The sequence below is a fragment of the Microcaecilia unicolor genome, chromosome 9 (genome assembly GCF_901765095.1).
Source record: "Microcaecilia unicolor chromosome 9, aMicUni1.1, whole genome shotgun sequence".
Taxonomy (NCBI): domain Eukaryota; kingdom Metazoa; phylum Chordata; class Amphibia; order Gymnophiona; family Siphonopidae; genus Microcaecilia; species Microcaecilia unicolor.
This window is the reverse complement of record NC_044039.1, coordinates 211,639,735-211,654,265: the sequence shown is the minus strand read 5'-3', so window position 1 is coordinate 211,654,265 and position 14,531 is coordinate 211,639,735. Positions and strand designations below refer to the sequence as shown.

Sequence of the window (14,531 nt, the reverse complement as noted above, 5' to 3'; positions counted from 1 at the left end):
TCAGTTCTATCAGTCCCATAGACTGGTACTGGTTATGTCCTATGGAGAGACCCATTTTCTTCTCGACAGCATGCAGTGATGACATAACCTTTATGTAGATTATCCACCTTATAATTGAAAGAGAAAAACGCCTAGATTTCGACCCAAATCGGGAGATAGACGTTTATCTCACAAAAACGAATAAATCGGTATAATGGAAAGCCGATTTTGGACGTTTTCAACTGCACTCCATTGCGGAAGCGTACAAAGTTGACGGGGGCGTGTCGGAGGCGTGGCGAGGGTGGAACTGGGGCGTGGTTATCGGCCGAAGAGAGATGGGCGCCTTTCGCCGATAATGGAAAAAAAGTATGCGTTTGTAGCTAGAATTTAGGGCACTTTTCCTGGACCCTGTTTTTTCACGAATAAGGCCCCAAAAAGTGCCCTAAATGACCAGATTACCAACAGAGGGAATCGGGGATGACCTCCCCTGACTCCCCCAGTGGTCACTAACCTCCTCCCACCACAAAACATGATGTTTCACAACTTTTTATTTTCACCCTCAAATGTCATACCCACCTCCCTGGCAGCAGTGTGCAGGTCCCTGGAGCAGTTGTTAGGGGGTGCAGTGGACTTCAGGCAGGTGGACCCAGGCCCATCCCCCCCCTACCTGTTACAATTGTGCTGCTTAATGCTTAGTCGTCCAACCCCCCAAACCCACTGTACCCACATGTAGGTGCCCCCCTTCACCCCTTAGGGCTATAGTAATGGTGTAGACTTGTGGGCAGTGGGTTTTGAGGGGGATTTGGGGGGCTCAACACACAAGGGAAGGGTGCTGTGCACCTGGGAGCTCTTTTACCTTTTTTTTTGTTTTTGTAAAAGTGCCCCCTAGGGTGCCCGGTTGGTGTCCTGGCATGTGAGGGGGACCAGTGCACTACGAATCCTGGCCCCTCCCACGAACAAATGCCTTGGATTTATTCGTTTTTGAGCTGGGCGCTTTCATTTTCCATTATCACTGAAAAACAAAAACGCCCAGCTCACAAATTGTCGAATAAAACATGGACGTCTATTTTTTTTCGAAAATATGGTTCGGTCCGCCCCTTCACGGACCCGTTCTCGGAGATAAACGCCCATGGAGATAGATGTTTTCGTTCAATTATGCCCCTCTATGTATAAGTAGTAGGATGTTTGTTAACTTGGAGATTTTTTTTTCCAGACAGTCTTCTGGAGATGGCCCTTCTGCCCGCTTGATGTCTGCTGTGAAGCCCTTACGAGAGTTGTCATCTTCCGAAGCCATCATTGACATCAAACCTGAGCCTGATGATCTCATTGATGATGACCTTAGTTTTGTGCAAGAGAATTCCTTGTCTCGAAAGAAACCCATCGTAAGCACAGCCTATGGCTCCTCACGGCCTTCTCTTGAAATATACAGGCCCCCAGGAAGCACTCAGCACTTGATTCTGGGTACAGCCAGCCACTCCCACTTACACAGATTTCCACAGGGCACCTTTCAGTCCGGGAAGCCATTGGAGGCACAGAGTTCCCAGGCTTTTGAAACAATCCACTTAGGGAGTTCAGAAGGAATTGATGGCGTGGAAGAAAACTACAGAACAACCTTGAAAGCTGGCGCCGAGAGAACAAGCAGAGAGGTTTGTGCACAACAGTATGTCTGCATTTAGATACTAGAGAATTTGGCAAATTAAATTACAGGCAATTTTCTCCGTCTAACACAGGATTTAGGTGTGTTTTTCTTAGCAGAATGGCATCCTTGATGGAAGAGTAGAGGTATTCTGTCCACTTTTGAAGGAAAAAAACAAAATCAGATTCCTACGTATACATTTAAATTCTTAAAATTTACATATCAGCAAGTCTTCTAGACTGTCTTAAAGAAAAGAACTCCTTATATCTTTTTTGAGTGGGCTTCAAGGTGCATAGGTTGTTCACTTTCATAATTTCAACGTAGCCACTGAGCAATTCATCATCACCAGCAGCCCAAACAGTGTGAAAACGTGTGCCCAGTGTCTTTCATGTGACTGCATAATATTAGTCCATAAATTTCAAAGTTCTTATACCAGTCACTTAAGACCCACTTACCTTTATGTGCTCCTCTTCTCCGACACGATCGTATTTCGTAAACTATATCATGAAGTCAGGGATCCAAATGTACAAAAGTTCATAGTGACTCTGAAGATTCATCCATACATTTTGATTCCCAACTTCCTGATGCGGTTTATGAAACATGATCATGTCGGAGGAGGGGAGCACATAAAGATAAGTGGATCTTAAGTGAATGGTGTAAGAAGTTTGAAATGTATGGACTAAATATTATGTAATCGTGAAAGATGTGGTAACATGTTTTCACAGCGTTTGGGCTGCTGCTGATGAAGAAAGAAGTGGTTAGTGAATGAGTTCTTTTCTAGAAGATTTGTTGATATGTAAATTTGAAGAATTTGAATATATACGTAGGCCGATTTTGTTTTTGGAGTCACTCTTTGTATTTGATCAGATGCTTAGAGTTAAAATTGCATCCACTTCTGCAGGTGGCATGCATGGAGGGGCATAATCGAACGAAAACGTCTATCTCCATGGGCGTTTATCTCTGAGAACGGGTCCGTGAAGGGGCGGACCGAACCCTATTTTCGAAAAAAATAGACGTCCATGTTTTATTCGACAATTTGTGAGCTGGGCGTTTTTGCTTTTCAGCGATAATGGAAAATGAAAGCGCCCAGCTCAAAAACGAATAAATCCAAGGCATTTGTTTGTGGGAGGGGCCAGGATTCGTAGTGCACTGGTCCCCCTCACATGCCAGGACACCAACCGGGCACCCTAGGGGGCACTTTTACAAAAACAAAAAAAAAGGTAAAAGAGTCCCAGGTGCATAGCACCCTTCCCTTGTGTGTTGAGCCCCCCCAAATCCCCCTCAGAAAACCCACTGCCCACAAGTCTACACCATTACTATAGCCCTAAGGGGTGAAGGGGGGCACCTACATGTGGGTACAGTGGGTTTGGGGGGGTTGGATGACTAAGCATTAAGCAGCACAATTGTAACAGGTAGGGGGGGGGATGGGCCTGGGTCCACCTGCCTGAAGTCCACTGCACCCCCTAACAACTGCTCCAGGGACCTGCATACTGCTGTCAGGGAGGTGGGTATGACATTTGAGGGTGAAAATAAAAAGTTGTGAAACATCATTTTTTGTGGTGGGAGGGGGTTAGTGACCACTGGGGGAGTCAGGGGAGGTCATCCCCGATTCCCTCTGGTGGTAATCTGGTCATTTAGGGCACTTTTTGGGGCCTTATTCGTGAAAAAACAGGGTCCAAGAAAAGTGCCCTAAATTCTAGCTACAAACGCATACTTTTTTCCCATTATCGGCGAAAGGCACCCATCTCTGTTCGGGTGATAACCATGCCCCAGTCCCGCCTTCACCACGCCTCCGTTACGCCCCGTCAACTTTGTACGCTTCCGCGATGGAGTGCAATTGAAAACGTCCAAGTTCGGCTTTCGATTATAGCGTGTTATTCGTTTTTGTGAGATAAACGTCCATCTCCCGATTTAGGTCGGAACTTGGGCGTTTTTCTCGTTCGATTATAAGCAGGATAATGACCTAGACTGGAGCCAGCTGCATGTATACTTCAGTTGGTATATGTGTCTCTTACCGATCAGGATGTTTGCCATTCTGTCTATGGCACATATTCCATCCTGTAGAATAGTGTGTGAGCTTTTGTTTGTGACATCAGCCAAGATGGGCAAATCAGCTGTGAAGTCTTTTCTGACGCTTATAAAATACATCTGCTCCCATGAGTTCTAGGAATAATTGAGAGAGGTGTAAAAATAAGAAGAAAGCAGTAATGCTTTTCCTGCTGATTTATGTATGTATTCAGCAGCTTTGGACAGCTTTCATTGGGAGCTCACAGGTTCCCTGCTAGGAGAGGGTAAGGCTGAGCTGCCAGTGCACTCACTGATTTGTTGCTCTGCTTATGTTTGTAGGAAGAAAGCTACCGGAAGAGAAAACTACCTGTTGTGAGTTCAGTGGTGAAAATCTCGAAATACTGCAATGAAGGAGACGAGGAGGAAGAAGAAGAGGACGACGATGACATTTTTTTACGGACAGCAGGCATCTCCAGCAGTGTGTCTGTCCCAGCGAAGCCTGAGAGAAGGTACTGTACTCCATGAAAAGTATTTGTCCTGTTTCAGTAAGTTAGGACAGGAGAGGGTGTGGCTACTGGGGTCTAGTGAAAACAGTCAGCTTAGTGAAGGATCAGCCTTGAAGGGTTCGGTTTCAGATAGCGGCAGAATTATAACCAAGTAAAACTGTAGTCTGTAGAAGAAAGATGGGACTACCAGTGCCAGGGCACGTTCAGACAAGTTCCAGCACCAGCTTCCAGTGCAAAAGAGGTCAGTGTTGCATTTATTGATGTAGCTGCAGGGAAGATGGTGACGTGGAGGGGCATAATCGAACGGCGCCGGCCATCTATATGGCCAGCGCCGCAAAAGGCGGTCCCGAACTGTATTATCGAAAAAGATGGGCGGCCATCTTTTGTTTCGATAATACGGTTGGGGCCGGCCAAATGTCAGAGATGGCCGGCATCGGTTTTCGCCGATAATGGAAACCGAAGCCGGCAATCTCAAACCCAGCCAAATCCAAGGCATTTGGTTGTGGGAGGAGCCAGCATTTGTAGTGCACTGGTCCCCCCTGACATGCCAGGACACCAACCGGGCACCCTAGGAGGCACTTCTAAAAATAAAAAAAATAAAAATAGCTCCCAGGTGCATAGCTCCCTTACCTTGGGTGCTGAGCCCCCCCAAATCCCCCCCCGCAAAACCCACTCCCCACAACTCTACACCATTACCATAGCCTTAATGGGTGAAGGGGGGCACCTACATGTGGGTACAGTGGGTTTTGGGGGTGGGGTTGGATGGCTCTCATTTACCACCACAAGTGTAACAGGTGGGGGGGATGGGCCTGGGTCCACCTGCCTGAAGTGCACTGCACCCACTAAAAACTGCTCCAGGGACCTGCATACTGCTGTCAGGGAGCTGGGTATGACATTTCAGGCTGGCATAGAGGCTGGCAAAAAAGTGGGGGGGGGGGGGGTTTGGGTGGGAGGGAGTTGGTGACCACTGGGGGAGTAAGGGGAGGTGATCCCCGATTCCCTCTGGTGGTCATCTGGTCAATTGGGGCACTTTTTTTGAGACTTGGTCCTAAAAAGAAATGGACGAAGTGAAGCCAGCGAAATGCTCCTCAGAGCCGGCCTTTTTTCCATTATCAGCTGAAGCCGGCCATGTCTTAACAACGCCCCCGTCCTGCCTCCGTCCCGCCTCCCATACACTTCCGAAACGCCCCCTTTAACTTTGGCCGGCTCTGCGACGGAAAGCAGTTGGAGCCGGCCAAAATTGGCTTTCCATTATACCGATTTCGCCGGCTTCAGGAGATGGCCGGCCATCTCCCGATTTGTGTCGGAAGATGGCCGGCGATCTCCTTCGAAAATAAGCTGGCTACTGAACTTGTAACGCCCTGGAAGTAATGCTGTCATAATATTGCTTTTATTGACTCTTGAATGTACTTTACATAAAAAGTGATTTCCTCTGAGTGTTGCACAGCCTACAGCAGCTGGCTGCAACATGGAAACCAGGTGTGAACCAAATGGGTGGCTGGCAGGCAGAGAAAACCTCCAGGAGGCAATCAAACATATAAACGGCGAGTGACCGACTCACTGCAAATGCACAGTAGAGACTTCCCTCTCTGTCCCGCCCCGCGTCAATACGTGATGACGAGGGCGGGACAGAGAGGGAAACTGCGCCGCCGAGGTTGATACCGCACCCGCCCACCCGAGGTCACCGCTGTCGTTACCCCCCCCCCCCCCCACACACACACACACACCCGGCCCGGGCCCTCTCTCCGCTACTAAACTTACACATCCATTCGCCGGAACGCAGCATGCACATCAGCTGAGCTGCCATCGGCCTTTCTTCCCTGCCTGTGTCCCGCCCTCGCTGACGTTACGTCACAGGAGGGCGGGACACAGGCAGAGAAGGAAGGGCCGACGGCAGCTCAGCTGATGTGCGTGCTGCGTTCCGGCGAATGGATGTGTAAGTTTAGTAGCGGAGAGAGAGAGGGGCCGGGTGGAGGGATGGCGGCGACTCCGGGGGGGGGGGGGGACGGTAGCGGTGGCGACCTCAAGGGGAGGGGGGAGGGAGGGAGGGGGAAGGAAGGAAGGAAAACCCCAATACCAGCCCGTTTTTACGGGCTCAACTGCTAGTTTCAGACAGAAAGGACAAGAGAAGACAGTTTCTGTGGAGTTTGTCATTATATATATAGGAAAGAAGCAAACTTTCAGAAAATGGCTTAGGGACTAATTGGAATTTCGGGTTGGCTAGAGGATACTGGGGTTGGCTAGGGGTGGGGAAGCAGAATTGATTTCATAGACACCTTTGTTATTAAGCAATCTGTATTACGTCGCTACCTCTCTAAATGTGTTTATACATGGGCATCTTCATTCGCTCTCCCTCCTCCTACATTTCTAGAGCATTCTAGACATTGAAGAGAAAGTCCCGACTCTGTGGTGTTTACAATGTAGACAAGACAAATAGGTTGAGAGAATGTGTTTATTAATATAAACATGATCAGGGAGAGAGCTGAGGTTAAGGATTTCAGAAAGGTGGGTTGCCTTTTGGGACAATGATTTCCTGTTATTTAAAAACACAACTGAGATAATTCATTCTTGTTCTCCCATATTCATCAACTTTGACAATAATTTAGTCAGGCAGTTTCAGAAAGAGCAAAGCTTACTGTTTGGCGTTATTTAGAGCACAAAGCTACCGACTTGCCAATGCTCACTGCTTCTTGGGTATGGTGGACAAGGCCACTGGGTACATTTGATCTAGTTATAGCTGAACTGAGCTCTTCAGGACTGTAGAGGGGTTAAAAACTTAAAGCATGTGCTTTATTCGCTATGCACAAAGGTGCAGATGATCAGAAGCCCTGCGCTATTCCAAACAGCGCTCTTAACATTAGCGCCGGAAGAGCACGGGGCATTAACGCACCTATGATCAGAGCTAATAGCATGCAAATTTAGGTGTGCTATTAGCTCTGATCATAGGGGTACTTTTGTAGGAGAATTGTGCCTGGGTGTGCAAAGGCCTCCTGCAGAAGTTGTTTTGACAGGTCCAGGCTGTCAAAAAACAAAAAGCCTGGACTTGTCAAACAGCAGAAGAGGTTTGACATCCTTGACCTGTTAAACATAAGTCCGCTCCCCCAAATACAAGGCCTGGAGGTCCAGTGGCTCCAGGCCCCCCCCCCCCCAAGCACTAGTTGGACCACTCTCCCCCACCTCAACACTAACAACACCCTGATGGTCCAGTAGGACCGCTAGCCCTCCACACCCACTCCGGCACCCCTCCCCTGCGGCCTATCTCGATGGAGGGAGGGACTAGCACCTCCTCAAAATGGCAGCTTCCTGCTCGTTGCATCCTGGGATGCACTGGTCGGGGCTTAATCCATATATGGAGGTTAAGCCCCGTCCAGTGCATCCCAGGATGCACCAGGGCTTCACCATTTTGAGGAGGCGCCCACAGAGGAGAGAGGGAGTGCTAGTCCTTCCATCCTCCAACTTTGAGGTAGGCCGCAGGGGTGGGTGTGCCGGAGTGGGGGTGGAGGGCTAGCGGTCCCACTGGACTACTAGGGTCTTTTTAGTGTTTAGGGGAGGGTGGGTTTATGTTTGAAAGGTCTGGGAGAAAATCCAGGACCTGTCAAACCTCTTCTGTTGGTGTTCCCCATTCCTCCCTTGCTGGCAAACCCTAACGCCAGCTCCGAGCTGGTGTAGGTTTTGCAACAGGAGCAGCGCCCTTGTTTGGTGCTTCCCGCTGAGCGGGAGACCCTCAGCAATTAGTGGTTAGAGCTGGTGAGCGCATTATTTCACGCGCTCGCTGGCTCTGATCCTGGTGCGCAGGCAAACGTGGATGCTAGTCTGGCACTAATGGCCTCTAGCACCCACGTTTGCTTTTGATCATCTGAGCCAAAACGAGGGAAGAGTTTGACAACACAGGCCACTCACTGAGCAGCTCTTTTTAAAACATTGTTATCCTGAAGGTTCATTGTTTGCAGCACTGCAGATCTTTGGAGATGATCTATAGAGTAACGTAGCATATCCATTAATAAATAAATCTCATCTACTTCTTCCCTCTTCCCTGCTGCTCTTTTCAGACCTTCACTGCCACCCTCCAAACAAGCAAATAAGAATTTAATTCTGAAAGCGATATCTGAGGCCCAGGAATCCATAACAAAAACCACCAGCTATGCCACAGGTAAGTCGTTTTATGCAGCCTGTTTTGCAGTCTGTTTCAGTGGGTGAAAATATCTCAGAATTTCATGATTAGAGATTATCACTTGGCTCAGCTTGCTTTGGGCTCATATTCCTCTGCAGTGGTGCCCAGTGTCTGGCCTACAATCACTGATCAAAAGCAATAAACTGGCCCTGCCGGGTGCCCTCTTTCAGCTTGTTCAGCATGTTGTTCTGCAGTATAGCAGCAGCTCTTGGTACTCAGCAGCTCCTCTACCTGTAGATAACGAGGGTCTGGGATTGTGCGAGTTAATACATACTGCAGACAAGTTGTAGCTGAATGCTCAACTCTTAGCATGCCAAGTCTCAAATTGTAGCATGAGTATAACCTTTCTGTGGGCTTTTACACTGTGGTCTTTTTCACATAAGTGTATAGTTAACAGTGAAATTCTTTATTTTTCTCCCAGCTCTCTAGAGCCAGATTTCTGTCTGGAGATGTAATGTAATATGGCTCTTGTATCCTTCTAACGCCCATAAAAGTGGTTCAAAGCGGGTAACAAAAAATGAAAATTTAAAAAATCCATAAATTTCTTTAAAAGTTTTAAAATTTTTATTGAAAGAATAGTAAGAACCCAAAAAAACGTAATTCTAATGGAAGAGATGAGTAAAAATGAGGAGCTTGATAAATGAAAGAAGCCTCAAGATAATGCTTGTATCTCACTCCTAAAAAGAAAACACAAACAAGCGAAATGGGTCCTTCGTTCTAATGAAACTGTTAACAGCAGAAGGAAATGGGAAAAAAAAAAATCAAGATTATAAGCAGTAACAAAGCCTCTAAAAATTTTAAATATAATGCAGGACAGTTTAAACAACACGAGCTTGAAATGGGAGCCAATAAAGAGAAACGAGCTGAAGAAGAACTATCCGATCTTTTAAGTCTCAACATCAATTTGGCTGCAGTGTTTTGCAAGCTCTGTAGTTTTGAGCACAGTTTAACAGTAATGGATAGATATAAAATATTACAGTAGTGAAAATGAGATAATACAGTAGCCTGCACCAAAGTAGCAAAATGTTGAGCATGAAAAAATGATGAATTTGACGTAGCTGACGAGGCTTAAAAATACAACTTGTGAGAGATGATTTAGTTGAGGTTCAAAAGAAAGAGTGGTATCCAAGGTGATGCCAAGAGCCTTTGATGTTCTGTCAACCTTTAAAGAAAGACTATCAGAAATAGAGAGGGACAGAATCAATACGTCTATCCAACCAGAGAAATATAGGATGCTGCCATTGATTAAATATCACTTAGTCCCTTCTCAGTTGGAATTAATAGCAACATATCATCAGCATAAGAGTAGTATTTTACACCTAGGGAGGAGAAACCAAGACAGTGCCCTGTGGGAATCTATATGGTTGATACCAAGATTCTGAAAGCATATCTTTCATTTTGACTCTAACATCTGTGGATCAAAAATTCTTTAAATACAATATCTGAGATACCAGTAGAATTAAACTTAAAAAGAAGAATATCATAATCAACTGTATCAAATGCAGCGGTGAGATCAAATTGGAGTCAGATAAGTGGAATACCTCTAGCCAGAGAAGACTTGGCATCTGAAACGAGAGAAAGCAAGGCCAACTCTGTACCATGAAAAGATTGGAATCCAAATTGTGATGGACTTAAGCAGTTGTGTTTATCCAGATAAGTCAGTTGAGAGACTACAGTAGACTCTAAAAGTTAGCCAATAATGGTATGCTAGCTACCGGTCTAAAATTAGCTGAAAGCGTAGGGCCCAAAAGAATGAGTCCCCCTAATTCAACTGGATAGAGGCCCTGTTGTAGTAGAGGCTTAACAAAAGATGTAGGCCAAGTAATAATTATAGATGGTGGAGATTTCATAAGATATGAAGGGCAACTGTCCAGTAAACAAGCAGAAGAAGAAAGTTTGGGTAATAAACCCATAACCTCCATGGTACTAACCAGAGAAAAGGCATTCCAATGCCGATTAGCAGGAATAGATATGGAAGCTTCAGAAGCAGAAATGAGAAGATAAACTACAGATTGTAAATCAGGTGGAACTAAGTTCCTAATTGTTTTTTTTAATTTAAAGAAGTCTTTATTGAGCAATAAACAGTACAACCACAAAAGAAACCATACAATCCGAGGGACATAATACCGAGTCTTGTATCGTACCTCGCATGCCCTCAGGTTATTAAATTCAACTGACAAAAGTTAAGTATTCCAGTAGCGTGAAAGAGTACGTAACAAGCTTAAACTTCTAAATTTGTAGAAAGGAGAATTTTCCATCCAAACGTAAAAAAAAGAAAAAAAAACCCCACACCCTACCTTTCTCCCCTCCCCTACCCACCCTCCCCCCTAGTCGCCTATCCTGCTGATAACATTTAGCAAGAACTGTTAGGAAAGGTGCCCAAATAGCTTCCCACTTGGACAACATATGGCATCGAACAGCTCAAAGCCGTTCCATTTCGCAAATATACCAGAGTTTATTTAACCGCATAGTCATAGAAGGAGCTGTAGGAGATTTCCAGTGTGCAGCCAGAGTCACCCTGGCAGCTGACATTGCAAGTCGCACCAAAAGAGATTGGAAAGAGGATGTGCCTGGCTTTTTTGGGGGGAAATAAAAAGAATTCCGGAGCCCACTTAATAGGCCTCCCCAGCCACTTTTGCAATTTATATTGCATTGACCTCCAGTAAGCTCGTGCTTTAATGCAAGACCACCAGATGTGACCCATGGTGCCAGTTTGCTCACACCCCTGCCAACACAGAGGAGAAACAGTTGAGAACATGTGGTGAAGACGGAGAGGGGTAAGGTACCATCTACATAGCACCTTAACTGCATTTTCCTTAAAGGGAACAGAGATCGAGGTCTTAAGGAGAGCATTTTCAATAAAGTTCCAGTCATCATCCTCGATCACCACACCAAGCTTTTGATGCCAGCGCTGGCAATGTAACGCTTTATAGCTTAACTGCTTTCTTTGATATCTGTAAAGACAGGAGATCAAGCCTCTGGTACCTCTAGAGTCTTCACAGAAATCCTCAAGAAAGGAGTCTTCATGCAGTATCTTAGCTTTGATCTCTGCAGAAGAAAGGAAGTGCCACAACTGAGTATAGGCAAAAATCTCATTTGACAAAACAGGGTACGCTTCCGCAAGCGCAGAAAATGATATCAGGCTCTCTTCGTCAAATAATTGACCTCAGGTTGCAAGATCAAAGGAGGCCCAACAAGCAAAAGGGGCCGGACCCAAGCCAGGCGGGAAAAGTGGATTGTTCACTATGGGTGATAACTTAGACAAGAGTAGGTCAGGCTTGGCAAACAGCCCATCCCAGTAGAAGAAAGTAGTATGAATCGATGGGCAAATGCCCTCCTGTAAGTTACGGTGTCTATGTGGAAGCCACATTAGATGACGGAGAGGCCGAGCCCCTACAGATGATTGTTCTAATTGAACCCATAATTTCATAGGGTGTGCCTGAAACCACTCAAGCGCCGCTCGAGCCTGGGCAGCTTTGTAGTACCAAACAGCATTTGAGGCTCCCAGACCGCCCTTCTGGTCACGATATAACAATGTCCGAGGCAGACGAGGATGTTTATTTCCCCATATAAAACGGATGAGGCGATCTTGCACTCCAACTAGAAAGCCATTCGAATAGGAAGGACCTGGAAGAGGTACATCAGACGAGGCAGGATATTCATCCGTAAAGTAGCTATTCTACCAAACCAAGACAGATCATATGCACTCCAGACCTCTATATAAATCCCGCAGGAGAGGGGGATAATTAGCAGAGAACTGAGGAGTTAACATAACCCCAAGATATTTCCTTTAGTTATCCATCTGAAAGAAAAAGAGTCCATGATAGAGCTCAGTGTAGAAGAAGGTATTCCTATGGCTAGTGCTTCACATTTAGTCATGTTGAGTTTGAAACCAGAGGCCGCTGAGTATTCACCTAGAAGCTTCATAAGATTGGACAAGGAAGTCAAGGGCTTTGTCAAAGAAAGGGCTTTGTCATCATCTGCAAATAGGGCTAGTTTGTACTCTTGGCCACCTACCGAGATACCAGAAACATTCGGGTCAGCACGTATTGCTATAGCAAGAGGCTCCATAACATGTGAATAACATCGGCGAAAAGGGACACCTCTGGCACGTACCTCTAGTCAAAGAAAACATTGAGGAGTTGCCCCATTGATACGAACATAAGCCCGGGGTGAGTCATATAGGGCCTGAATCCATCCTCTAAAGTCAGGGCCAAACCCCATTACCTCCAACATTTGAAACATAAACGGCCAGTGTACACGGTCGAAAGCCTTTTCAGCATCCAAACCTAGGAGACAGATCGGAAGCTTATTTGAGTGAGAGATGTGAAGCAAATTAATCATATGACGAACATCATCCATAGCTTGCCTATGAGGGACAAAGCCTACCTGGTCCAGATGTATCAGAACTGGTAGCACTTCAGCTAATCTATTGGATAGGACCTTAGCTAGTATCTTAACATCAGCGTTTAGAATAGAGATAGGCCAATAGGAGACACATTCAGATTTATCTTTGCCGGGCTTCGATATCACCGCAATCCATGCGTCCATCATTGAGGGAGGCAACTCCTCACCGGCCACAACCTGACTGAAAAGGTCTGCCAGCAGAGGGGCCAGCACTCGCACAAAAGGTTTATAAAAATCGTTGGGCAGACCATCCAGACCAGGAGACTTCCCCGCAGGAAGCTGTTTGATAACCCTGCGTACCTCATCTGCCAGAATAGGCCTTTCCAAAGCCGAAATTTGATCCTCAGACAGGCGAGGAGGTGGATAAGATGACAAAAAGTCCTCGATCACCTCTGGCCTAATAGACGAATCCGCGGTGTACAGGGACTGATAGAACTCCCGAAAGCGCTGACGAACCTGCGAAGATTTAGTTAGATAAGAACCATGACCATCGTTCACTTTAAGCTTAAAACACAAGTCAGGAAACTAGAACGCGCTTGGAACAAAAAGAAAGACGAACAAACACTAAATGCCTGGAAGCAACTTCGAAGGAAATACAAATATACCATAAAACAGACCAAAAGATTACATTACAAAACAATAATAGGACCAAACTACAAAGACACACATAAACTCTTCTTCCTTGTGAACAAACTGTTAGACACCACACCAGTTACAAACAACAACAAAGACATACCAGATGTTGACAACCTTGCGAAATACTTCAAGGAGAAAATTATACAACTACGAACTAAAATACCCGGCAGCCCTATTGACTACGCCACACTTCTAGACTGTCTAGACCCAGAAGACGGAACATACCCAGCAGACAGAACTTGGACCGAATTCGAACTACTATCAGAAAACCTCATCTCCGGAACACTTAAAAGATTTGCCAAATCCCACTGCAAATTAGACACATGCCCAAACAACCTCATGAAATCAGTTCCTCAACAATTCATAATAGACCTAACGAACCACGTTAACTTCATGCTACAAAACGGACTTTTCCCAAAAGAAAAAGGAAAAATTTTACTCACCCCAATACCCAAAGATACAAAGAAAAGCGCAAGCGAAATAACCAATTACAGACCAGTAGCATCCATACCACTAATAACCAAAATAACCGAAGGAATGGTAACTAAACAACTCACAAACTATTTAAACAAACACTCAATACTGCATGATGCCCAATCAGGATTCCGGTCGAAACACAGCACAGAAACAGTATTAATTACCCTTATGACTAAGTTTAAACAAATGATTGCAACCGGCAACAATATACTTCTCCTACAATTTGACATGTCAAGTGCCTTCGACATGGTTGACCACGAAATCCTATTACACATACTTGAATATTTTGGCATCGGAGGAAATGTCCTAAACTGGTTCAAGGGATTCCTAACCCAGCGGTCATATCAAGTCACATCAAATTCAACCACGTCTGCTGCATGGACACCTGAATGTGGAGTACCACAAGGATCACCCCTCTCACCAACCATCTTCAACCTAATGATGATCCCCTTGGCAAAACTCCTATCAAATCATAACCTCAACCCATATATATATGCCGATGATGTAACAATATACATCCCTTTCAAAGAAGACATTAAAGAGATCCTCAATGAAATTAACCAAAGTCTACTCATCATGAACACCTGGGCAGATGCATTTCGCTTGAAACTAAATGCAGAAAAAACTCAATGCCTGATACTCACTTCCCAGTACAACACGAATGAATTCACCGCTATAAATACACCAAAACTAAACCTTCCAATCTCAGAAA

The 14,531-nt window shown here is 45.6% G+C and overlaps 1 protein-coding gene across 5 annotated transcripts in view; it reads left to right on the top strand.

The window, feature by feature from the left end:
- The window catches only part of ZC3H14 (zinc finger CCCH-type containing 14), a 96,796-nt gene that overhangs the window by 50,882 nt on the left and 31,383 nt on the right, over positions 1 to 14,531 (top strand). For all 5 annotated transcript variants that reach the window (XM_030213747.1, XM_030213744.1, XM_030213743.1 and 2 more), the window contains 3 exons: positions 1,193 to 1,625; positions 3,962 to 4,131; positions 8,178 to 8,278. In XM_030213747.1, the coding sequence (XP_030069607.1) occupies positions 1,193 to 1,625; positions 3,962 to 4,131; positions 8,178 to 8,278 (704 nt within the window). The remainder of the gene's footprint in view (positions 1 to 1,192; positions 1,626 to 3,961; positions 4,132 to 8,177; positions 8,279 to 14,531) is intronic.